The sequence below is a fragment of the Argentina silus genome (assembly GCF_951799395.1).
Source record: "Argentina silus genome assembly, chromosome: 22".
In the NCBI taxonomy this organism is placed as follows: domain Eukaryota; kingdom Metazoa; phylum Chordata; class Actinopteri; order Argentiniformes; family Argentinidae; genus Argentina; species Argentina silus.
The window spans coordinates 13,071,930-13,097,680 of NC_139676.1; the positions used below are offsets into that span (position 1 = coordinate 13,071,930).

Genomic DNA, 25,751 nt, shown 5'->3' on the forward strand with positions numbered 1-25,751 from the left:
GAGGCATTTGAAACCATTGCCACATTTTCTCATGTGTTCTTACATGTCTGTGCGTACCGTCAGTGTGTCTGTTGTTGTCTTTGCCGTGATATCTTCTGCTACGGACCGACGCCGGTCTCGACCGTGTCATGTAGCGTGAAGGCCATCTCTGTCTCCGTCTGTGGTTTTGAGTGTCTGTCTCCGTCTGTGGTTTTGAGTGTCTGTCTGAACACCTTGAAGTAGAGGATACTACCACATGGTGTCAAAGAGGAGGGAAAAAAACCCCTGCATAACCGTTCCTCCCACCACTGTGTGTGTGTGTATGTGCGCTCACTCCTGTGTGTGTGTGTGTGTGTGTGTGTGTGTGCGCATGCTCGCTCCTGTGTGTGTGTGTACCCGCGCACGCACCCTGACACTGCCCTGACAGACACACAGTGGAACAGCGGTTTGTCTGTTCAGCAGGCTCGTTGAGACACTGCCTTGGCAGCTACTCAACCCTTTTCTTCAACAACTTCTGAACTACATTTTCCATTTCGGAATCCGAGCCCGAGTCTCTCTCTCTCTCTCTCTCAGGTGAGGTGAGGCATAAGTTGTAACCTGAGCTCGTACTGTAACTCCTGTGGTTGTCTGCTGTGAGTGTTGAGTTCCTCCACTTCACAGCTTCCCGTTATTGTTCTTTGTGATCCACATTCTGCACGTCTGGCCTCTCCGCTATGTGTGGTTTATTCTAAGGCAAGTAGAATTTAAGATAGATAGATCGGTACTTTATTGATCCCCGAGGGGAAAGTAAGGCGCTACAGCAGCTCACATCACAAACAATAGCAATAATAGCAACAAAATAAAGTACAGCGACAGTTGGAAGTGGAGATTTGTGTGCCAGAAGGGAGCGGATGTGCGTACGCTACGCTGTCCTGGGTTTGATTTATCGTTCCGTTTCTTTAGGTCGCGGCTCGATCAGTTCGAGCCTGGGGGAGAACTGAGTTCTAGAATCTGGCTTTTTTCAGCTGGAGGGGTTCGGAGGGGTTTAACACCGTTTGCGAAAGTCCTTTTGTGGGGGGTTTTGTGGTTTTGGGGTGTCTCGCCACTTGTCCTCTGCTTGTCTAGCAGAAGAAGGAGGCAAGGAGAGAGGAAACGAGGAATCAAGGAAAGACGTGGGGGATTCAGCCGCTGTGTGTGTGAATGAAGTCAGTCGCGTTTCCGATGGCTTCACGTGGACGCCAGGGTGTATATTCAGTGGCATATAGATTCATTTTGAATCGAATAGAGCATTGCTCTGTTCAGGACTTCTGAGACAGGTTTCAGCTCTCAGGTTTCAGCTCTCAGGATGTGTGTTAGGGTTGTCAGCTCTGACACCAACATTCACACTCATCTGTGGTGGTGATGATGCTAATGCTACCTTACAGCAGCCACTGCTTGTCAACGAAACCAAGCGATGCTATTGGCCCTAACCTCACTTCACAGGATACTGACAAAATGTCTGTCTGTCTCTCTCTCTGTCTCTCTCTCTCTCTCTCTCTCTCTTGCTCTCCTTCTTCTCCTTTCCCCTTTCTTCAGGGTCAGAGGTCAATCCGAGCCACAGCAACATGTCAGAATCGTCGGTCAAGTCGCCCCACCCCCACCCGCCGCAGGGCAAGGGGGTGCCGCATAGCGCGGACTTCAGCTACGTGGGCATCGATGCCATCCTGGAGCAGATGAGGAGGAAGGCCATGAAGCAGGGCTTCGAGCTCAACATCATGGTCGTGGGTGAGTGGACACAGGACAGACATGTGAACAGACACACACACACAGACAGACAGACATGTACAACCTTCTGAGCTAAACACCATGTTTGTAGATTGGTTCTCCTGAAGGCAGATGCGCACACACACACACACACACACACACACACACACCTCCCCCTGCTGAGCAGATAGAGACCTACTTTTTACACTACAAAAACATCTCTCCTCAGCTATCCTTTGATGAGGCTTTCAAAAAGAAGAAAGGAAACTAGACTTGTTCTCCCCCAAGTACTCTGTTGACAATTACCCCGTATGGAGCCCCAATGGGAAGTGAAGCCCTTACCACTGTGCCCCTTAAATATGGGTATGAATAGTTACATGCGTTCCTCACTTGATAGAAAGGAGCTGTCAGGTAAGGTGAATAGGGGGGAGGGGGGGGGGGGGGGAGATAATGATGCCTATTACTCTGACAAGCTCAAGCACACTCTCCTCAAACGTACTAGGTCTCCTTGTGATGCACTCCTGTTAAGGGAACATCAACAGAGGGCCAATTAAATACCACCACCAAGTCTGCACCTCTTCTTCAAACACACACACACACGCAAATATAAACATGCAAACACTTATAACACAAATATGAACAGACACACTGAGAGATCAATGTTGACACACACTCAGAGAGACACAACGGGGCCTCATAAATCCAGCCTTTTAATTTCATTTAATAATACGTGTGTGTGTGTGTGTGTCTGTCCGAATGGCGCGGTGTGTGTCCTCTTGGAGCCCCAGGCTAAGGAAAGGATAGGCCTATAAGGATGTAGTTAAATCCCTATACAGCGTTTTACCACACAACACTCAGAAGAGATTTATTCTACAAAGAGCTGCTGACAGACCTCTGGAGAGTCCCGGTGCAGATGAGAGATTCCTCAGGGTAGTTATGTTTGCCTGGTGGTGGTGTGGTGCAATCTGCCTCCTGTGGGATCATGTTGTGTATATACACACACACACACACACAAAAACACACACACACACACACAAAAAACACACATACACACAAAAACACACACAAAAACACACATACACACAAAAACACACACACACACACACACAAAAACACACACAACTAGATGGAATGTCATTGTACTGAGGAGAGGTTGGATCCCAGAATGTGACAGCCAGTGATTTGAGAGTGATGCATCAGTTAGACTGGTATGAAATGGACTGGTTTTCTATTGTCAAGACAGTTGTGTGTGTTATTGTCAGACCAGTGCAGTGTTTTCACCAGGCTAGTTTAATGTCTAAACCATTAGATTGTACCTTGTTTGTAGGTTTGTGACCCAGAGCGAGGCGATCTGCTGTCTCCTGGTCTTTGTCTCAGATAGGAATAACAGTCTCCATTGTGTTTCTTGGCTAAGCGTGCTGCAGTGTAACATTACAGCACAAACATGCACCCACCTGTGTGTGTGTGTGTGTGTGTGTGTGTGTGTGTGTGTGTGTGTGTGTTATAAAGTTATACCTGTAGGAGATATTAGGTGATATAATGCCTGGGTATGTTGTGCAATGACACTCATGCATAGACTAGTGGATATGTGATCTGTACATGACAATGCATGGTTACGATAGGGTGTGTGCGCAAGTGCGTCTGCATCTGTGTGTGTGACCAGGCTTCTAACCCTCCTGTGTGTGTGTGTGTGTGTGTGTGTGTGTGTGTGTGTGTGTGTGTGTGTGTGTGTGTGTGTGTGTGTGTGTGTGTGTGTGTGTGTGTGTGTGTGTGTGTGTGTGTGTGTGTGTGTGTGTGTGTGTGTGTGTGTGTGTGTGTGTGTGTGTGTCTCCATGGCTATCTTTATGCAGGAGAATAACAATGCGCCTGATTAAGATTCTGATCATCAGGATTCTGATCATCAGGATTCTGATCATCGAGATTCTGATCATCAGGATTCTGATCATCGAGAGCGCACACCTGCATAACTGTTAGAGATGTATGATTCACGTGTGCATCAATTTGTACACACTTGCATCAGTCTATACGTGTGCAGATAGCATGTGCACTTCTACACAGCAGCCACACATGTCATCTAACGCCCGTGACAACACAAACAACACGTGTGTGTGTGCGTGTGTGTGTGTGCGTGTCAAGGCCACAACAGCTCCTCGGGGTACTCCTAGCCGCAGTGTGCCTCCCAAGTGAGAACGAAAGTCAGCTAGAATAAGTGCAGAAAGTTACTTCAGCCGGAAAAACGGGCTGTGAAATGCTGCTGGGGCGGGGAGCCGGGGCGGCGACATAAATACTGAGTCCTCAGGCGCAGGGACAGCGCTGCCCGTCCCTCTCTAAAGGCTGTGTGCATGAAAGGTCAGCGGTGCTGCAGAGGCCCTAGAGGGTCCCTCTCTGAGATGTATTACCCTAATCCTAGTGTGTGTGTGTGTGTGTGTGTGTGTGTGTGTGTGTGTGTGTGTGTGTGGTTGCCCTATGCCCTACAGCACTGTCCCACTGTGTGTGTGTGAAGGGCAGTCTAGGTGGTAGAGCTGTGTGTGTGTGTGTGTGTGTGTGTGTGTGTGTGTGTGTGTGTGTGTGTAACGTAGATGGAGGGAATGTAGGAAGAAACAGAAGGGCCTTTGTGGATGCTGGTGCATTGTGTGTGTGGTCAGTCCGTCTGCCCCCTGAGAACCCCACAGCAGCTGGGCTGACCCCTACAGCTGTCCTGCTGCAGTCAGGAAGCACACACACACACACACACACACACTAGACTCATACATTAGGACGTGTGTGGTGTCTCTGCAGAGGGTCAGACCAAGAGAGCCATTGTCCAATGACATCAGGTTAGAGGAACATCATACTGTTGACTGATGAAAGCCCTTTTGTTTGTGAGTGTGAGTGTGTGTAGGTGTGTGCGTGTGTGCAAGCGCGTCTCCATCCGTGTGTGTGACCAGGCTTCTAACCCTCGTGTGTGTGTGTGTGTCTTGCAGGGCAGAGTGGCCTGGGGAAGTCCACCCTGATGAACACACTGTTCAAGTCCAAGGTGAGCCGCAAGTCTGTGGGTCCCGCCGCTGAGGAGAGGATCCCCAAGACCATCGAGATCAAGTCCATCAGTCACGGTAAACACACACACACACACACACACACACACACACTTGAGATGTGCTGTAAACATATACTGCCATAGTCATACAAGTATTACTAAATAATACTTACTAAATATTACTAAGTATACTTATATTACTGAATATATATTTCTGAATATATCTGATGGCGTCTTTGTTGCACATTGCATATGCTGTGCAGCCTTCTGTGTAACTGTGTCAGTAATGTAATATGAACCAATGATCTCTCTCTCTCTCTCTCTCTCTCTCTCTCTCTCTCTCTCTCTCCCTCCCTCCCTCTCTCCCCCTCTCCCTCTCTCTCTCCCTCTCTCTCTCCCTCTCTCTCTCTCTCTCTCTCATCCCTCTCTCCCTCTCCAGACATTGAGGAGAAGGGTGTGAGGATGAAACTAACGGTAATCGACACCCCCGGCTTTGGGGACCAGATCAACAATGAGAACTGGTGAGTGAGTAGTTTTTGTACCCAGACCTCACGATGAAAGCGGATACGTCTCCGCCTGTCTGTGAACTCAGTTTCCCATCATCCTCCATCCTCTGCAGCTGGCAGCCAATCATGAAGTTCATCAATGACCAGTATGAGCAGTACCTGCAGGAGGAGATCAACATCAACAGGAAGAAGAGGATCCCAGACTCACGCGTCCACTGCTGCATATACTTCATACCGCCTACAGGACACTGGTAAACACACACACACACACACATACGGTATGCATGCATACAGACACACACATACTGTATGCATACAGACACACACACACACATACGGTATGCATGCATACAGACACACACACACGCACATGCGCACACACACGCACGTGCACACTTCAATGCATACACTCACACACACATACCCTCCAGTCATCCTATGGCCCCAGTCTGGTTTCCTCCCACACCTGTTGAGAAGCCTGTGGGAATCTCCCCTGACCCTTTGTCTGTCTGTCTGTCTGTCTGTCTGTCTGGGGATCGTAACCACATCCTCTTTAGCCCCCTCCCCCTCCCTCCCCTCCTCAGTCGACCACATGCGGAACTCATCCTGTCCACAGAGACACAGACAGTATCGCTTTGGGACTCAGGTTTCACAAAGACTCCTTTCACTCCAGTAAGCAGACCTGCCGACCAGGTGGAGCAGGGAGCGGTAGGGAAACCAAGACCACCAGCACGACAAGTCCTTTACTGGCATTGACTTCCTATGCTAATGTTTGCACACAGCAGGTATGAATGGTGCCCTTAACAGTCACCAGGGAGCGGTTTGAAAGGCACAGAAACGGCAGAGAGAGGCAACATTGATAGTATAGGATTCAGCATATTAGCGTGAGCTAAGAACAAAGAGTGCTGCTGTAGAAAACCAAGATGGCCAACTACCATCTGTGTCCTGCTCGTGGGCCCGGCTACCAGCAGGTAGCCTCTTGTTAAACACCAAGGTGGTGGATGTTTGTTTAATTTTCCAGATGTTTTGCTCAGACGCACATGTCAGAGGTCTATTTTAATACCCACCACATTGCATCCCTGCTGCTCTGGCAGTGATTTGGCAAATTTGCTTCTTATTCAAGTCTGCAGTGAGTTAGATGATGGTGTCCTTGTGTGCCCCTGGTGGGTTGGCCCTGTGACACACACACACACACCACACATATCTCAGTCATGTGTCATGACTGCATCCTCTTCTGTCTCTCATCTGCCCCCCTCCTAATTCCTTGATCTGCAGTTGTCCTCTCCAGAAATCCTCTCAAGTGAAGTGTGTGTGTGTGAGAGTGTGTGTGAGTGTGTGTGTGTACCGTGTCCGACGGTTTGACACGTCCCTCATCTCCTCATCATGTCTCCACAACAGCTGCTGCTGCTGGTGTGTGTGTGTGTGTGTGTGTGGCTGTATTACTATGTGTGTATTGACTGTGTGTGTGTGTGTGTGTGTGTGTGTGTGTGTGTGTATGGCAGGCAGTTGTACAGTCAGTGCCATGTCCAGACCCCCTTATCACACAAAACAAGTCCTTCCTCTCTCTTGCTCTCCTTCTAAAAGACAAACATGCCTCTCTCCCTGCCAACAGCCCCCCATTGGCCTCCCTCCCACTTAGCTTCAATTGCCCCCTCCAAACAGCCTCTCTTGGAAGCTCCCACCACCTGTCCCCTCTAAGGCCCTCTTATTCAGGCCCGGGAACGGGGGTGGGGGGGTGGGGGGGTGGGGAGGGAGGAGGGGGGAGGGGGGAGGGGGGAGGGGTATCTTCCTTACTGCCACCCAGAGACTTCAGGCCAGGACTACAAAGAAGAAGTCAAACCCTCTACACACTGTGGAGCTGTAAGCTGCAACCTGACACTCTGGTAGAGAACACCACACACACACACACACACACAGACCTACACACCGAACAGACACACACACACACAACACAACACACGCACACACAGAACACAACACACACACAGTCAATACACACATAGTAATACAGCCACACACACACACAACACACGCACACACACACACAGAGAAAACAACACAACACACACACACACACAGTGAAAACAGATGGGCTGCAGGGGTGGCGAGGGACTAGGTTAGCCGTGTCGCTAACACCGTTGCAGAGGGTTAACAGGATAAAACACCGCTGTTCTCACGTTCTATAAGCACCGTCCGTCTCCCGTACCGTAGGTCCCGGGGGTGGACCCTGGCTCAGAGAAGGTTCTGGAACGACTCTTCCCCGAAAACCCAAAGGCTCCCATTCTTCTTCTTCTCCTTCTTTTTTTTTCTTCTTTTTCCCCTTGCTTTTTCAGCACTCATTTCTTTCACAAATAACCGCTCTTGGGCTGAGGTTTGAAAAGTCGGGCCTGTAACCAATTAGGCAGACGCTATGCCAGAGCCATGTTGCTGCCCGGGCCTGTGTGTCGGTGCCATATGGCCTTGATAATGAAGAAATCACAGGCAGGAAAATGATTAGACAGACACTGCACTGAATATTCAGTAACACTGGTAGCCCCCACGCTGCCAAATCATAGTGGAGATATATCATATTTTATCATAACCAATGGTTGTGGTTTTTCGTTTGAGTTTTGAGGCATAACAACTGCTATTTTGAATTTATTACTGTGTTCTACAGTACATGTCAGCAATTTGCTCCAAGGTTTCTTGAGTAGTTTGAGTGGGTTTTTCGATAAATATATTCAATGGAAGTTAATGCAGTCCTGACATGGCGGCCATTTTTGACTTAGTGGATGACCGCACTTCCCCTCCCCTCGAGGCTGTCCTCCTGTTGCCCGACGACGGACGTCTTCCTGAGAACCACCATTAGATTACTGATAATGTTGCACTTAGGGGTGGTTTCAGAGGCGTCAGAGAAGGAGGAAAGGAGAAGAGGGGGTGTCTGTAGAGAGCGGTCACCCCTCTCCCTCTGCTTGGTAGCTTCCATCTGACCTGAGCCGCTGTCAGAGAGTCAGAGTGTGTGTGTGTGTGTGTGTGTGTGTGTGTGTGTGTGTGTGCCCATATGTGTGTGTGTGTGTGTGTGTGTGTGCCCATATGTGTGTGTGTGTGTGTGTGTGCCCATATGTGTGTGTGTGTGTGTGTGCCCATATGTGTGTGGGCGGTCATCTGTGGGCATCTGCTTATGCGTGTGTTCTTATGCATGCATTACAGCATGCGTACATATGTTGAGTGTGAGTATGCGTGTGTGTGTGTGTGCGCTGACCCGTGTGTGATTCACGTGTGCATCAATTTGTACACGCTTGCATCTGTCCGCCTATATACGTGTGCAGTAGCATGTGCACAGCCACACACACACACATCATCTAACGTGTGGTAGTGCATACAACATGTATGTGCGTGTGTGTCGCGGTCACAACTGCTCTCTCTCTCTCCCTCTCTCTCCTCCTCTCTCTCTCCCTCTCTCCTCCTCTCTCTCTCCCTCTCTCCTCCTCCCTCTCTCTCTCTCTCTCCTTCCTCTCCTCCTCTCTCTCTCTCTCTCTCCTTCTCTCTCTCCCTCTCTCTCCTCCTCCCTCCTCTCCATCCCTCCCTCTCCCCGTCCCTTGGCGTGCGTTGGGACGTGTGTGTCATGGTATGTAATAATATATAGTAATATATGCCATTTAGCTGACGCTTTTATCCAAAGCGACTTACATTGTAGTGAGTGCATACATACATTTTTCAGTATATATGGTCCCAGTGGAAATCAAACCCACAACCTAAGCGTTGTTAGCGCCATGCTCCACCAACTGAGCCACAGAGGACCGTGGCCATGCGGCCATGTGTGGGTCTCCATCTCTGGAGGCGGTGGTCCAGCTCCAGCTCCAGCAGGCCTGGGCTAATTGGAGAGAAGAGAGGAACATGGAGAACCATCTGGAGGAAAAACCAGAGGCATTGCTGCCAGCCAAGCTGTCCTCCTCTGATGGATGGATGGATGCAGGGATGGATGGATGCAGGGATGGATGCAGGGATGGATGCAGGGATGGATGCAGGGAGGGAGGGAGGGAGTGTGGTCCTCTGTGGCTCAGTCGGTAGAGCATGGTGCTAACAACGCTTCGGCTGTGGGTTCGATTCCCACTGGGGCCATACGTACTGAGAAATGTGTGCACTCCACTGCGTCAGCTGAATGGAGGGAGGGAGGGAGCAAGGGACAGAGAGTGACAGCAGATCCTGTTTTAAAGAGTGCAGTGGACTTACAGAACCTACACACACGCACACACACAATACTTCTTCTGTGTTCGTATGAGAATGAGGTTGTTGGGTGAACTATCCCTTTAAACCACATGTAGCCTCCAGCACCAACCCTGAAGAATATCTCTGGACCACTATTGTCTTTGTCTTTTAGCCGTCATGTTTTAATTTAATTTCTTTGCGGCGTTTGGCATATTGTTGACCATGGAAAGAGGTTGTGTGTTTTGTCTTTGTATTGATGTCCGTGAGTTTTAGCTCATTACATTTCTCCCAATCCGATCAGATCGTGAATGAATAGAGCAGGATTGCCCCCTAGTGGTGGCTTTGTGTCATGCCATCCATGTCAGGAAGGTCAAGTGGATGTGGTATTTATTGATTATGCTCTACCTACTTCTATGGACTTTATCATACAAATCAAAAAATCTCTCTTTATTCTTGAAATTCCTTTTTTTCACGTATCATTATTAATCTACTGTGATATATTATATCATAACTTTTATATTGCCCCTCAGAATGTTCTACCAAGGTCAATCTAACCTGGAGTACTTCGATCTACTTTATCATACAAATCAAAGACAAAGACTCCTTTTATTCTTGAAATTCCTTTTTTTTCACATATGATCATGAATCTTCTCCAATAATTTTAGACCATTGTATCATAACTTTTATATTGCCCCTCAGAATGTTCTACCAAGGTCAACCTCACCTGGAGAAAGATCTTTTGTGGTCCTCTGTGGCTCAGTTGGTAGAGCATGTCACTAACAACACTTAGATTGTGGGTTTGATTCCCGCTGGGACCATATATACAGAAAAATGTATGCACTCACTGCAATGCAAGTCGCTTTGGATAAAAGCGTCAGCTGAATGGGGCATATTATCTGTCTGTTGACCCCATGGTGTTCCTGTCTGTCCTCTCCCTCCCCCGTTCCTCTCCTCCAGCCTGAGGCCCCTGGATGTGGAGTTCATGAGGCGTCTGAGCAAAGTGGTCAACATCGTCCCCGTCATTGCCAAGGCTGACACTCTGACCCTGGAGGAGAGGGACTTCTTCAAACAGAAGGTGAGAGGTGTGTGTGTGTGTGTGTGTGTGTGTGTGTGTTTTTTTTTGTGTCTGTCTGTGTGTGCATGCGCGTGCATGTGTGTGTGTGTGTGTGTGTGTGTGTGTGTGTGTGCATGCGCGTGCGTGTGTGTGTGTGTTTTGTGTGTGCTTATGCGCGCGTGGTATTGTATATACAGTCCATGTACAGTACCATCTGCAGGTTTGCTTTGACACGACTCCTGCCTGATCTACGACAACCCAGATGGGTCCAGCGGCCGGTCTTCCCAGCAGGTTAAAGAGAGGCTAACATCACACACAAACACACACACACACACACACACACACACTGGCTGGCTGGCTGGCTGGCTGGCTGTGTCGGCTGTAAGGCCCTGCCAGGCATCACAAACAGAGTACCATCTGGATAAACCGCTCACCGTGCCCGGGCCTGGAACTGCGGGACGCACAGCTAGAGCGTTCCGCAAGTCATGTTCTGCCCAGACCGGAGCGTTTACGAAGGATTTATTTATTTACAGTCTTCCGTATTCCAACTTTTCCTTCAAACCACACAGAGGCACTGGCATTCGGCTGCAGCCCTGATGCCAGCATGCTGTATCAGGCGGGCCTGTCATTAACAAGGAATCATTCGGTTCAGACGACCACAAAGGTTGCAGAGGCTGCTCGTGGTGTTTCCCAAAGCCATATATATATATATAGCCATAGGGCATATAAAAGGCCATGTATGCCCATGTATGTAAACATATATATCTCTAAGTATATGCCTTTGGTGTTTCCAGTTTGAGGTTGTCAAACTGTTACCTACTGTATGTATGGAGGCCACATCTGTTGGTGGAAACCTCCGGTACATCTCCTCTCTGCCTGCCTCCATAGAAATAGCTTTCTCTGCATGTGTCTTCTGCACCACACCAGATGGATACGTTTCAGTACCTGCTTGGCTCAGTCTTGAAAGGCCTCATCCCCCCCCCCCTCTCGTTTCCTGTGTGTGCTTCTGTTGTGGTTGGGGGTGGGGGGAGGGGGGGGGGAGAGGGGGGTGGTCCTCGCTTGCTTGCTCTGGCATCCTGCGACATGTCTTTATTAATCCTGGAGAGAAGGAAACACGCTGGGCGTCTTGGCTACCGTTTCCCCCGGCAACGTCCAATAAGAACAAAACAAGACGGGGGGGAGCGGCGGGGGACTCATCTTAAACGGGCCCGGCGAGATGGGAAGTTGTGTGGAGCTTGTAACTCTGGGGTTGTTTTGGTTGGCCACACGCGCGGTGTACGACCCTGAGTTTGTGATTTTAACTCTTTTTTTTTGTGCCGTTCTCCTGCAGCATTTGACATGCGAACGGAACAAGGGAAGGTTTTATTAGAGGTCGCCTGCCCTCCCTGTGTCCCGGGCAGCTGTGCGCCTCTGTTTCACTTCCCCCCTCGACGGCTGTTGATGTGGCTTTTGTTGAGTTTGAGTCGGTTTGCTTCCTATAATGTCCCGAGCAAGGCTGAGAAAAAAGCTCCAAGGCATAAACATTGAAGAACGTCGAAGAGTGAAAAATAAACGCGTTTCTCTTTGATCATCCACCAAGTGGAAATCGTCAGAGCGGTAATCGTGAGAGGAGCGGCCATTCATTTAAAGTCCATCACTGGCAGGAGCCTGTCTTGTCCATCTGTCTCTCTCCGGGTTCCCGTCATTATAAAGACATAGAGAGAGGGAGAAAAGGGGAGGGGGAGCCATTTTGAAAAGCCGCTGTGTCTGGGTGTGTTTGTCTAATGGTGGTTAACCCTCCATGTTAGGAAGATTATAGGAACCGTTCAGTGTCAACACCAGTCTGAGCACCATGATGGAGTGTTTATGGCCGAGCTCAAGTGAGCTACGGTCCAATTGTACTCGGTGTTGGGACTATTCTCCCACATCCCTTCCCTTCCTCTGTCTGTGTGTGTGTGTGTATGTGCGTGTGTGTGTCTGTGTGTGTCTGTGTCTGTGTGTGTGTGTGTCTGTGTGTCTGTGTGTGAGAGTGTGTGTGTATGTGTGTGTGTGTGTCTGTATGTGCGTGTGTGTATGTGCGTGTGTGTGTGTGCACGCTCAGGGTTCCTGTTCTGTGAGAGATGACTGGATGACTCAGAAGACATGGCCACTTTATCAAACTCCAGCTTCGTCCTGACTCTAATGTCTATGATATGATATTGTGACCGTGTCGTACTGTAAACGTTGACGTGTGTGTGTTTTGTTTGGTTTTGTGTCGTACTGTAGACGTTGACGTGTGTGTTTTGTTTGGTTTTGTGTCGTACTGTAGACGTTGACGTGTGTGTGTTTTGTTTGGTTTTGTGTCGTACTGTAGACGTTGACGTGTGTGTGTGTGTGTTTTGTTTGGTTTTGTGTGTGTGTTTAGATCAGGGAAGAGCTGCGAGCCAATGGGATCGACGTCTACCCCCAGAAGGAGTTTGACGAGGACGCAGACGATAGGATGATCAACGAGAAGATCAGGGTGAGTTGTCGTCAAATGTCCTGGAAAAAAAGTCCAACACACGTGGTCTTATAACAAATCAGTACAGGTTCTTAACTGTGTGTGTGTGTGTTTGTGTGGCCCTCTCAGGAGATGATCCCTTTTGCTGTGGTGGGGAGCGACCAGGAGTACCAAGTCAATGGAAAGAAACTCCTGGGGAGGAAAACAAAATGGGGCACCATAGAAGGTAAACACATACAGTACATACACTCATTCTCTTTCTCACAGACACACACACCTACAAACTATATATATATATATATATATATATATATCCCCTGGAAAACGGATAATTGGATCTTACACACACCCACACACACAGATTTGCCATTGCCTCGCTGCACAGTGAAGTGGATCAAACGTACTTATGATGTTCCTGCTGCCGGCACATGTTTCAGTCCCGCCAGCTGATTGAAGCCTCTTGTCGATGGGCTCAGAGAGTATCTGGTTTCTCATGTCCACATTTCTCTGTCTGCTGTGGTTACATAGATTTAAGAGTCACTGTCTCGGGGATAGGATTTACAGAGCTGTCTGTGTCCATGACATGATGGGAGGAAACGTGTGCAGTGCGCACACACACACACACACACACACACACACAGTCAATAGACACATGGTAATACACACACACACACACACACACAGTCAATACACACACACAGTCAATACACACATAGTAATACAGCCACACACACACACACACACACACACACACACACAATAACTTCAGTGTTTACGTTTTCTGGACGGCACTGAGTGCTCCTCTCACTGCCAAGAAAGGGGTCACGGCGGGGAAGTGTCCTTGTCTCACCCGCGAGGAGGTTTGAGGGTTGGGGGGGGGGGGGGGGTCTGTCTCGGGGAGTAGGGAAGGGTGGGAAGGGCAAACAGGAGAGAGGGGGAGGTCTAGAGAGAGAGGAGGAGAGGAATGTCACAGCATCTGCTCACTGGCTCCCTCCCAGAGTTCACCTGGCCTCTCTTGGCCCGTAATGAATGCTCTAATGCTTCTGTAGCTTTACACACACACACATACTACACACACTCTACACACTGTACACACGACACACACTCTACACACACGACACACACTCTACACACACTCTGGAGCTGAAGTTTAGTACACCTCTGTTCTCCTGTTGTGAGTTCTGCTCAACGAACCATGGTTGACAACCACTAAGCGTAGCACCGCTAAGTTCCTGTCCTGCTCACAAAAGTGTGTGTGTGTGTGTGTGTGTGTGTGTGTGTGTGTGTGTAGGCAGGCTATGTGAGAATGTGTGAGTGACAGATGCCTTTTTCTCTGGCTGAAGGAACAATGGCTTCATTCTAGCCCAGCCAGGCAGTGTGAGAGAGAGGGATGGAGAGAGGGAGCGAGGGAGGGAGGGAGAGGAAGAGAACTGCTGGGCATGTCTGCACCGCCACCATAAATTAGGCCACGGAGGCCTGTGGGCCCTTAGTTCTCACAAGCAGGATCTCTCTCTCTCTCTCTCTCTCTCTCTCTCTCTCTCTCTCTCTCTCTCTCTCTCTCTCTCTCTCTCTCTCTCTCTCTCTCTCTCTATATATATATATATATATATATATATATATATATATATATATGTATGTGTATATATATATATATATCTCTCTCTCTCTCTCTCTGTCTCTCTCTTTCTCTCTCTCTCTCTCTGTGTCTCTCTCTCTGTCTCTCTCTTTCTCCATTATCCCAATTATTCTTGTTCTTGTTCACTTTCTCACACTCTGCTCTCATTCTGACTCCTTTTTTCCAACTTCTTCAAATGTCCCAGTGGTGCCGGGGTCAAGTGCATTACTCACATGTTTGCACAAATATACTATTGGCATCAAGGCATGATTTATTTGTGCATGTCTCTGTTTACAATATCTACATCCACTGCATTGATCTATTCATCTGCTGAAACTTACTAAGCAAGGAAGAATTCACAATAAGAATGACTGTGTGTGTCTATTTAGGCTCAGTCTTGCTGTTTCAAATGTGCAGAGAGAATAGCTTGGTTTTAAGACTAGGAGGGACCCACCACTAATCAACACACCGCAGTCAGAGTGGTTACACACACACACACACACACACACACACACACACACACACACACACACACACACACCCACCCACCCACCCACCCTCCCTCCCTCCCTCCCTTGTGCTCAAATAGAATGTAATTTCCTGCCCTGGGAATTTCAAAGTGTCACATAAATAGCATTCCTTTTTTTAATTTGTGGACTTGACACAATCTATAATTCATACACGTGTTTGGACCCATTGGAGGCTACCACAAATTGTCATGGAGAGTTTGTTAAACTGTCTCCCTCCCTTTCTTCCTCGAAGGGGACTGAGATATATTAAATTGCGTGTAATGGTAGAGGGGGGGGGGGGTTGTTATCTTGACTTAAGAAAATTGCTGCAGATGTCAAGTTAAATGGCGTCCTTGACCTGTCTTTAGCACAGCACTGCCATCTTCTGGTGGAGCGTGGGATAACACATCTTTGAATTTCCACTGATGAATAGAATGCATGGTCTGAGTGGGTGGGTGAGGGGTTTTAAAGGGAAAACTCAAGACATAAACTTGGACAGAATGGTTGCGTCTGAGTATTTTGACCAGCCGTTGACACAAGAAAGTGTAACTGAAGGCTCTTGTCTCTCTTTCCAGTTGAGAACATTGCACACTGTGAGTTTGCCTACCTGAGAGACCTTCTCATCAGGTGAGTTCCCCTGTTCCCTTCACCTTTCAGTATCAATATTTAGAATCTTGTATTACATTCATGAGGAAAAGAAAGTGACTAAGTTGCTGATGGTTAATTGTATATCTGTTCTCTCTCTCTTTCTCTCTCTCTTTCTCTCTTCCCTCTCCCCCCCCCCCCTCCCCCTCCCTCTCTCTCTCAGGACCCACATGCAGAACATCAAAGACATCACCGGTAGCATCCACTATGAGGTGTATCGCGTCCGCAGGCTCAATGAGAGCAATGGCCAGCCCACCGCCCCCCAACCCAACGGCCAGCTCACCGCCCCCCAACCCAATGGCCAGATCACCGCACTGCCCAACACACAGGCCAACGGGGTGGCCACCGAGCACGAAGTCTTGTCCCACGAGATGTAGACATCTGAGCACACACACACACACTCTCTCACACACACACACACACACACACACACACACACACACACACACACACTGTGAGAACATTGTGAGAAGTCGTCCCCATTCTAACTGGCAGTGACCTACCATTCACACACTGCGAAAGCACACACTCATGAGAGCATACTAATTACAACCATTCTCACATGACCAACTGCCAAACACACACACAGCTTTTCAGTTTCCTAGAAGTTGTAGCTAGGAGCCTTAAAGCAAATAATCAAGTGTTTCCCCTTTGAAGATCGGATCCCAGAACGATAGCATACGTATTCAGACCATTATTTTTTCTAGACAGGCGGTGAAGGCTTTGACAAGGAGTTTGAACAGTGCAGTCCACATGTGTTTGAGGGAGGGAATGTGCTTTTAGAGGCTCCATACAGTTCAAATGAAGTCATCGTCAGATAATTGATTAGATAAACTAGGAGGAGTACATTGAAATGACCTGGTCTACATTGTGTCGTGCTGTGTAGTGTTGTGTAGATATAGGTGGATTAGTGGGGTTTAGGTTCTGTAGTATTTGAGGCTGGGGCGGGGCGGGGGGGTGGGGGGGGGGGGATTAGACCTGGGTTCAAATTGTATTTGAAATAATTTAAAAATACTTAGCTTGATTGAGTTTGCCTGGCACAATTGAACCAATGAAATAGTCCCAAAAAGTACAAACCCCGCCCGTCTGGCACTGACGGCAGGCTCGAGCAGAAGCTGAAGTATTTCCCAGACGTTTGGACCCAGGTCTAGGGGGGAGAGTATTTCCCAGACGTCTGGACCCAGGTCTAGGGGGGAGAGTATTTCCCAGACGTCTGGACCCAGGTCTAGGGGGAGAGTATTTCCCAGACGTTTGGACCCAGGTCTAGGGGGGAGAGATGACACATCTGCACTGCCCCAGTAGAGCGCAATGCAGTGTGGAGCAGCGTGGAAAATGAACCCTTTTACCATTGTGTTTTCGATATGTTATAAAGACCTCTTTGCCAAAAAAAAACAATATCTGTCTACCAATAATGCCAATGTTTTGTAATGTTGTGTTTGCATTCGGCTCAATCGTACAGTACATTTTTACATGCCGCATTTATTGTTATTATATTATTGTGTTTATTGTTTATTACGCGGATGGGGGGGTGTTGTAGAGGGAATGCATTATTGGTTTTCCTTATATGCTCTCTATCCCTTCTGTAAACCAAATAAATGTCCTTTCTGTTCTAAAGAGAAGCAACTATATAGAATTGATTTTATGAATAGGTATTTATGTATGCGTATTACGTTAGGAGGTATTACACAATAATCGTAACCCGCTTTCAGTTTAGTTTAACGGTATTTCGATTTAACGGTATTTCAACCGGTGAGCCTCCGACACTCTTACGGTTAACTCGCCCAGTATCAGAGAGTATACAGCAGGTATTGAGTGTGTACCAGTAGTTCTATTCTTCGCCCTTACACAAGACTTTGATACTCTGTAGGCTATTTACAGGTAGGTCATTGTCCATATCAGTGTCCCTCTATCGTCAACTGCTGAAGTAGATTAGATGGGGTGTCTGAGATTGTAGTACTATTTCTGATCGACTCATTGATAGTCCATATCTATTCACATTCTTACCGTGTCATATCATTGGAAGGGATACAATCTCCTTATACTGGACTGGAAACCTCTGCCAGCTGTTATACGCCACCTGATATGTCAATGTTTTGAGTGGGCTCTGTCTTTGTGGATGTGCAGAATAGGTCTACATGAAGGTAGGTAGCTAGGCAGGCCTTTCCTTTCCCAATCTGTTCCTGTTGTAGTTGATTTATAACTCCCCGATATAGCCTTACTAAACATTTGTTCCAAGTCATTCATAGACGAGTGTCATTCATACTCCCAATCAATTTGCTTTACCCCAAAAACCAATGGACAGATGTCATAACCAAGATGAATATACAGTAACTTGTCTCTATGGTGAAAATGACTAAAAGGTATGTTTACTGTTGTATAGTTATTGTGTAATTTGTTATGGTATTATAGAATAAGGTTTATCTTTGATATGCTATCTCGAAGAAATAAAGATCGATATTTTTATTGTTTACAATTTATTATGTCTTGATTGCCAAAATGGTTTGGACAAGTGCAGATCACGCATGCTTCCGAACACATCACAGTATATATTAATTTCATACAGAAGTAAAACCTATACTACTAATTAATCGATCAAGCTCACCGATGCAGCTCATCCTCTCTCAACCAATCACAGGATCCCATTTCTTACCCACACGCAAATTGGCATCTGAGTCAAAACCGCGCAAAAATGACTTTCTTTGGTGAACTATTGATTCTTCCAGCGTTTGCCACTGTTAATGGCTTGGCATCAAAGTTGTTATTTTTTGGAAGTGTCTTACCTAACTTTGCAAAGTCAAAGTCAAAATAAAAGATAGTCACGGGGCGCGAGGAAAGACCGCACGTGGAGGTAAACAAAACAAAACTAAAGCCTTCCTTCATTTCTGTCGCATAAAGACACCGTCTGACGAACGGAATATCATTGTAATAAAAGGTAAAATGTAATTCATTATTCGTTATGAAAACATTTCGGTTTTGAAAGTCGGTCGAAAATGTTTTCTAGACATGTACAAAGAGAAGACAGCCAAGTAGAACAGCTTTATTAACGTCCCATTAGGTGTCACAGTTCTGACAAACCTGCGAACATCAACCAGCCCATGACGGACCTGGCCTGACCTGTGGCGAAGCAACACCTAACAGACAGCTTCACACCCTCACAGGGCATCCTGCAGGGTCACATAGCTGGCCACCTCTGGCATTAACGGCTTCTCGTCACCTCCTTCTCAGAGGCCATTAACACGCTGTTGGTGTGAAACTGGACGGCCAGAACGTGATTAGAGGTCAGTCCTGACACCTTCACCCAGTCTTTCCCTGCCACCCCCCTAGGCTAGCTGTGTCTGACATGGAAGCTGAGGTGGTTGAACCTCTCTACAGCATCAGGAGGCCGTTGGTGGTGGAGATGAAGGACACGAGGTGAGACACGGGTAAGACTAGTTGTACACACTCCGTCCTTCCCACTCCTGGTGAACGAATGATGTGGTTGTGACCCATTTGGAATAAACAGCATTCAAGTATAATTGAATGCATAATAGCATATAATATCAGCAATGGCACAATTAATCAACGGTCAGTTCATCCTCCATCCACTGATTCAGTGGCCCTTTCTCAGTTGTTAGAAAAACATGATTCCTCGCGTCCTCTCCTCCGTCCTTCACTCGCTTCCTACTGGACACACATTGGAGGAGAAGATCTCGGTTCCTCCCCTTAGATCTTCTCCTCCAATGCTTTTTGAGAAGCAGTGAGCGGAGGATGCGAGGAAAGGATGCAAGGAATCATATTTCTAACAATTGAGAAAGGACCAATGTCTCATACACCGTTGGTTACTATGCTTTAAAGAAAAGTGTTTCAAACAGAAAATAATTCCTCTCAGTATTATTCCCAAAGTAAACACACTAGTAATATCGTGACTGCCTATATGGCCCCTGGTCCGAGCATTGATTACTTTATCTTATGACGACTGATGGATAGATGATTCAGTTACGTAAACAAATGTATTTGTTGTAAGTCGCTTTGAATAAAGGCGTCTGCTAAATGCTGTAAATGTAAGTGTAAAATGTACCAGTAATACCCTAGTAATGAATGTATTTACCAGAGTGAAGCTTGAGACCAGGCTGCTGTGACAGCCGTCAACTAGTCCACACGCGTTGATTAATCCAAGGACCCTTCTTAAACTTTACTCAGTACTCAGCCTCAAAGCCGGCGAGATTAGCTTAAAGCCTTTTGGGAGTAGCAGCACAAGTTCATTGTGTTGGCATGCAAATGCCTTTTGTTTTGAAATGTGTGTGTGTGTGTGTGTGGGGTGGGGGGGGGGGGGTAAGGGTCCTTTCATGCCCCCTTCTTTTGTAAAATGGCGAGACGGCGGGTCTTTCTGCACTCAAAATGGCGCCCGCCTCTTTCTCACCTTTTTGCTGCGCCAGCGGCAACCGGGCACTTTCTCCTCGCCGCTCACACCCTTCCCTCTGGCTGGGCTTCAATCCCACACTGCCTGCTACCTGCAGGTACACCATCTCTCTCTCTCTCTCTCTCTCTCTCTCTCTCTCTCTCACACTCACACACACACACACCTTCCAGCACTTTGCTGCTGTATCCCTTGGAGACATACAGACAGACAGAGAGAGAGGGAGGGAGGGAGGGAGAGAGAGAGAGAGAGAAGACAGAAATACGCCACTCAGATCCATAGCAAAGCGAACATTTAATTCCCACACACACTTCCCTCCTCCCCTCCTCTCCCCCCTCCTCCCCACCTCTCCCCCTCCTCCTCCCCTCCCCTTTTATTTGCAGAAGCAGCTTTTGTGTCCCTGTGTAATTAAATTAAATTGCTGTTCATTGGAACTTTTCATCCGCAGAGAGGGACCAGTGTGTTTGTTAGTGTGTGTGTGTGTATGCATGTGTGGCCGTGTGTGCGTGTGTGTGTGTGTGTGTGTGTGTGCTCGCGTGTGTGTGTCTGAGCAGTGCAGTGCAGTGCAATGCTGTAGTTCTCTACTCCCGAGACCATTGTCAGTTAGTGAGAAACCCCATTGAGTGAACACACCATAACAAAGCTCCTGGGAGCCCACCAGCCCTGTGTTCCGGTGTTCTCCGCGGCGTGTTAGGGCGATGCCCCCGTGTAGTGGCGTGCTGTTTGTTCCTACTGACAGCTCGTGCGCACGGCTCAAGGGAGCCAACATGCGACGCCACACTGAGAGCCAATGGGGGGGCTGTATTAATTAGCCCCCTAGCAGCCCAAGTACATAGGCGGTTGGCTTGAGTGGTGACGTCAACTTAACAATAGGAATCGAAATGGTTTCGTTTGTTTGACGGGACGCGCGTGTGTGTGTGTGTGTGTGTGTGTGCATGTGTGTGAGATCTGTGGTTTGCTGCCTTGCTTTCATGATTGACAGGGATGGTGGTTATTCCTGCTAGCTGTATTTGGAGTTGTGTTGTGGTATGTGGTGCTGTTAGGTAATGCATGAGGAGAATGAATGATGGCTTCTCGAGCCCTAGGCTGCACTAGTCTGCTCCCCTACCCTCCCCTCCCCTCCTCTCCTCTCCCCTCCCGCTGATGGATATACACAGTAAAGGTTTCGGACTGGTGTTCCGTCAAATCTGAGCCAAAGGGACTTAACACCATATTTCTAACACCGATACGACCCGTTGAAATCGATAAGGGGGAGCAAGGGTGCAGGGGAATGTACACTTCAGAGAGAGAGACAGAGAGACACAGAGACAGAGAGACAGAGACACAGAGAGACAGAGACACACAGAGAGAGAGAGACAGAGAGACAGAGACACAGAGAGAGAGAGAGAGAGAGACAGAGAGAGAGAGAGACAGAGACACAGAGAGAGAGAGAGACACACACGGGTAGCGAATCGCACCGCAGCCTCAGCGGCGTTCAGACGACGGTCGGGGAGCCCCAAACCGAACCACACCTCCCTCCAGCGCTGAGTCACCAGGCGGCGAGGCCCTTGCCAAGTGTAGGGCAGCGTTTTCTGAGCCTCGGGGGAGTCGTATACGGCAACGTTGCCGTAGTGATGCTCTCACGGTGCCACCCCGCCATATTGCTTTACAGTGGCACGGTGCCATTGTCTGCTTGGCACGGAAACGGCACGGAATTCCCTCCTTGGCGCCGGCAACGCTCCACGCCTATTGTTGTCTGGTCTTCCACTCCCACGCGTGTGTGTGTGGCAGGGGGAGGCTGGTGTGAGGTAGAAATCGGAGGACGGGGTCATTGTAACGCGTGGAGTGGAATGAGGGATGGTTATCGAGATTCACATTCCCCATTCCGTTCCATGCGTTACAATGAGCCCATCCTCTGATTTCTACCTCCACCAGCCTCCACTGATATTTGGCTAGCTAGCTAGCCTCATCTCGATACCATTCCTCATTAAACTCCACACCTTACAATGAGCCTGTCCTCCGATTTCTACCTCCACCAGCCTCCACAATAGACAATGGTAGACATACTGTAGGAGCTGGCTGAAGCGTGTCCAGGTCTGTCTGTGCTTTGGCTGGCTTGCGTCAACATGTCCTAGCTGTACCGTACACACACAGTGATAGCTGTGGTGGTTGACTAAAGCACGTGACCTACGGATCTTGTGGATGGATTTGCAGACAGGCTGATTATTAAACTGGTATTAGTGTGGGAAATACAGCTGTTGGCCAAAGTCGTGACCACTGCATTCCGTTCACATGAAAACACATGCGAATGGAATGCAGTGGTCGCGAGTTTCTGACAGTCATAGGGGTCGTCTAAAGCACATGATCTACAGATCTGACAGTCATAGGGGTTGTCTAAAGCACATGATCTACAGATCTGATAGTCATTGGGGTTGTCTAAAGCAACGTACAGATCTGACAGTCATAGGGGTCGTCTAAAGCACATGATCTACAGATCTGACAGTCATAGGGGTCGTCTAAAGCACATGATCTACAGATCTGATAGTCATAGGGGTCGTCTAAAGCACATGATCTACAGATCTGACAGTCATAGGGGTCGTCTAAAGCACATGATCTACAGATCTGACAGTCATAGGGGTCGTCTAAAGCACATGATCTACAGATCTGACAGTCATTGGGGTCGTCTAAAGCACATGATCTACAGATCTGACAGTCATAGGGGTCGTCTAAAGCACATGATCTACAGATCTGATAGTCAATGGGGTTGTCTAAAGCATATGATCTACAGATCTGATAGTCATTGGGGTTGTCTAAAGCACATGATCTACAGATCTGATAGTCATTGGGGTTGTCTAAAGCACATGATCTACAGATCTGATAGTCATTGGGGTTGTCAAAAGCACATGATCTACAGATCTGACAGTCATAGGGGTCGTCTAAAGCACGTGATCTACAGATCTGACAGTCATAGGGGTTGTCTAAAGCACATGATCTACAGATCTGACAGTCATAGGGGTTGTCTAAAGCACATGATCTACAGATCTGATAGTCAATGGGGTTGTCTAAAGCACATGATCTACAGATCTGATAGTCATTGGGGTCGTCTAAAGCACATGATCTACAGATCTGACAGTCATAGGGGTTGTCTAAAGCACATGATCTACAGATCTGACAGTCATAGGGGTTGTCTAAAGCACATGATCTACAGATCTGATAGTCATTGGGGTTGTCTAAAGCACATGATCTACAGATCTGATAGTCATTGGGGTTGTCTAAAGCACATGATCTACAGATCTGACAGTCATAGGGGTCGTCTAAAGCACATGATCTACAGATCTGACAGTCATAGGGGTCGTCTAAAGCACATGATCTACAGATCTGACAGTCATAGGGGTTGTCTAAAGCACATGATCTACAGATCTGACAGTCAATGGGGTCGTCTAAAGCACATGATCTACAGATCTGACAGTCAATGGGGTCGTCTAAAGCACATGATCTACAGATCTGATAGTCATTGGGGTTGTCTAAAGCACATGATCTACAGATCTGACAGTCATTGGGGTCGTCTAAAGCACATGATCTACAGATCTGACAGTCATAGGGGTCGTCTAAAGCACATGATCTACAGATCTGACAGTCATAGGGGTTGTCTAAAGCACATGATCTACAGATCTGATAGTCATTGGGGTTGTCTAAAGCACATGATCTACAGATCTGGTGCCAGGCTACTCTTGATGCACACTCAAGGAACCTTCCTGACCGCCCAACTAGGTCCTAATATCTAAAACTGACCCTAACCTTGACCAACCCCTTAACCCTTAACCCTTAACCCTTAACCCTAAGCCCAAAGCGAAATGTGAACCAATTTGGAAATTCAACGTCGGTTTGCTGGTCAATTGTGTCCCCTTTGTGTTTTTTCCCCCCATCTGCCCGTCACGGCTCAGCATGTACCGGTATGCTTGCTGTGATGTTACCAGGCAGACCCTCAGTGCCCTGCCTCTGCCTGTACCCACACAGCAACAGAATCTGCCTCCTGTCTCTGTTCAAACACACACATCCCTCCTCAGTCTCTCCCTCTCCCTCTTCCTCCGTCTTTCTCAGTCTCTCCCTCTTCCTCAGTCTCTCCCTCTTCCTCATTCTCTTCCTCCCTCTTCCTCTTCCTCTTCCTCAGTCTTCCTCAGTAGGGTACAGACACAGAGCATCAGGAGTCAGCCAGTCAGCCAGTCAGCCAGTCAGCCAGTCACACCACCTCCATCGTCCTCTTCGACTGCGAAAAGAAAAGCCATTCAGCTTAACCAAAAACAAAACAAATCGCCAACCCCCGCTCCTCTCCTCTCTTCTCTTCACGACTACCCCCCCCCCCCCCCTCCTCCCTCTCTGCCCACCTGCCTTCCCCGACGACGAGCCCTTCCAAAAATAATCGACGCAAGGTAATTTGTCGCTAATTAATTGCCATTTGTTAACGGCTTTCACGTGTATTAAAGCGTGCATGGATGTGTTGTTGTCGTATTATTTTTTTTCTCGCTGATCGCTAATAAGCAGCTCGGAAATCCGTGATTTTTGGTGTCGACATCCCTAGCCCCCCCGCCCCCCGCCCCCCACCCCGCACATTCCCGGTTCGTCTTCTGGGACCCCCTCCGCCCCACCCGCCCCCACCCCCGTAACATAACGCGTGGTTCCCCCTGATTGTTGTTGATCTATGTTAATGCTTCGTTGTCCATCTGTTCATTTGCTTGATTTTGATTTCGCTTGTTTGCAGCCATCCCGACCACCCCCCCCCCCACCCCCACCCCCCCGTCTTCATCCCGTCTCATTCCCGCCGTTGCCCACGTCGTCTCCTGGCTCGGAGCCAGCCCGCTCAGACAGCCCCGAGGGGGGGAGGGGCCGCCGCCGCCGCCGCCCCCCCCCCAACCCCGCCGCCCTGCCCGTATGCAAATTAGCCCCGTCTTGATTAAAAGACAGCTGCATATTTGATTAAACTTGTCTACGGCAGCGTTAGAAGAAGAGGAAGAAGAAGAGGCAGGGACCTCCTGGGAGGGAAGGGTTGTTTAGCTTAAGTGGTTGTTGTGAGTGTTGCTTTTTAGGGGGGGGGGGGGGGTTGGGGGTAACACAGGCACAAAAGAGATACCAGGGGACTAGTTTGGGGGTAATGGACTAGACTGACTCATTGCTCACTTTAAGGCTGAGAGACGTACACAGAAGTGCTGTACAGATGTGTTGCTATATGCCATGTGATGAAGAGAGGAGTTGATGGTGAAACACACGGACGCCGATCGGATGCAACTGGGTTTACGAGGTCTGTTTCTACGGGGATGCTTGGCGTGTCTCCCTGTCTCGTGCACAGTCACAGTCAGGCTGGCAGGTGAAACCTCAACTCTCTGTCTCGTGCACAGTCAGGCTGGCAGGTGAAACCTCAACTCTCTGTCTCGTGCACGGTCAGGCTGGCAGGTGAAACCTCAACTCTCTGTCTCGTGCACGGTCAGGCTGGCAGGTGAAACCTCAACTCTCTGTCTCGTGCACAGTCAGGCTGGCAGGTGAAACCTCAACTCTCTGTCTCGTGCACAGTCAGGCTGGCAGGTGAAACCTCAACTCTCTGTCTCGTGCACAGTCAGGCTGGCAGGTGAAACCTCAACTCTCTGTCTCGTGCACAGTCAGGCTGGCAGGTGAAACCTCAACTCTCTGTC

General features: G+C 48.4%; 1 protein-coding gene across 4 annotated transcripts in view; it reads left to right on the top strand.

Annotated features, from left to right (window-relative positions):
• septin9b (septin 9b) overlaps positions 1-17,311 on the top strand; it is a 66,133-nt gene extending 48,822 nt beyond the window's left edge. For 2 of the 4 annotated variants that reach the window (XM_083693453.1, XM_083693454.1), the window contains 9 exons: positions 1,534-1,722; positions 4,665-4,793; positions 5,157-5,238; positions 5,337-5,474; positions 10,369-10,486; positions 12,849-12,944; positions 13,053-13,149; positions 15,623-15,674; positions 15,856-17,311. In XM_083693453.1, coding sequence (XP_083549579.1) covers positions 1,534-1,722; positions 4,665-4,793; positions 5,157-5,238; positions 5,337-5,474; positions 10,369-10,486; positions 12,849-12,944; positions 13,053-13,149; positions 15,623-15,674; positions 15,856-16,069 — 1,115 coding nt within the window. In that variant the 3' untranslated portion in view covers positions 16,070-17,311. Of the gene's footprint in view, positions 1-422; positions 553-1,533; positions 1,723-4,664; positions 4,794-5,156; positions 5,239-5,336; positions 5,475-10,368; positions 10,487-12,848; positions 12,945-13,052; positions 13,150-15,622; positions 15,675-15,855 lie in introns of those variants that run through there. The other 2 variants (XR_014554866.1, XM_083693455.1) reach the window with 2 other exon arrangements.
• The last annotated feature ends 8,440 nt before the right edge of the window (positions 17,312-25,751 follow it).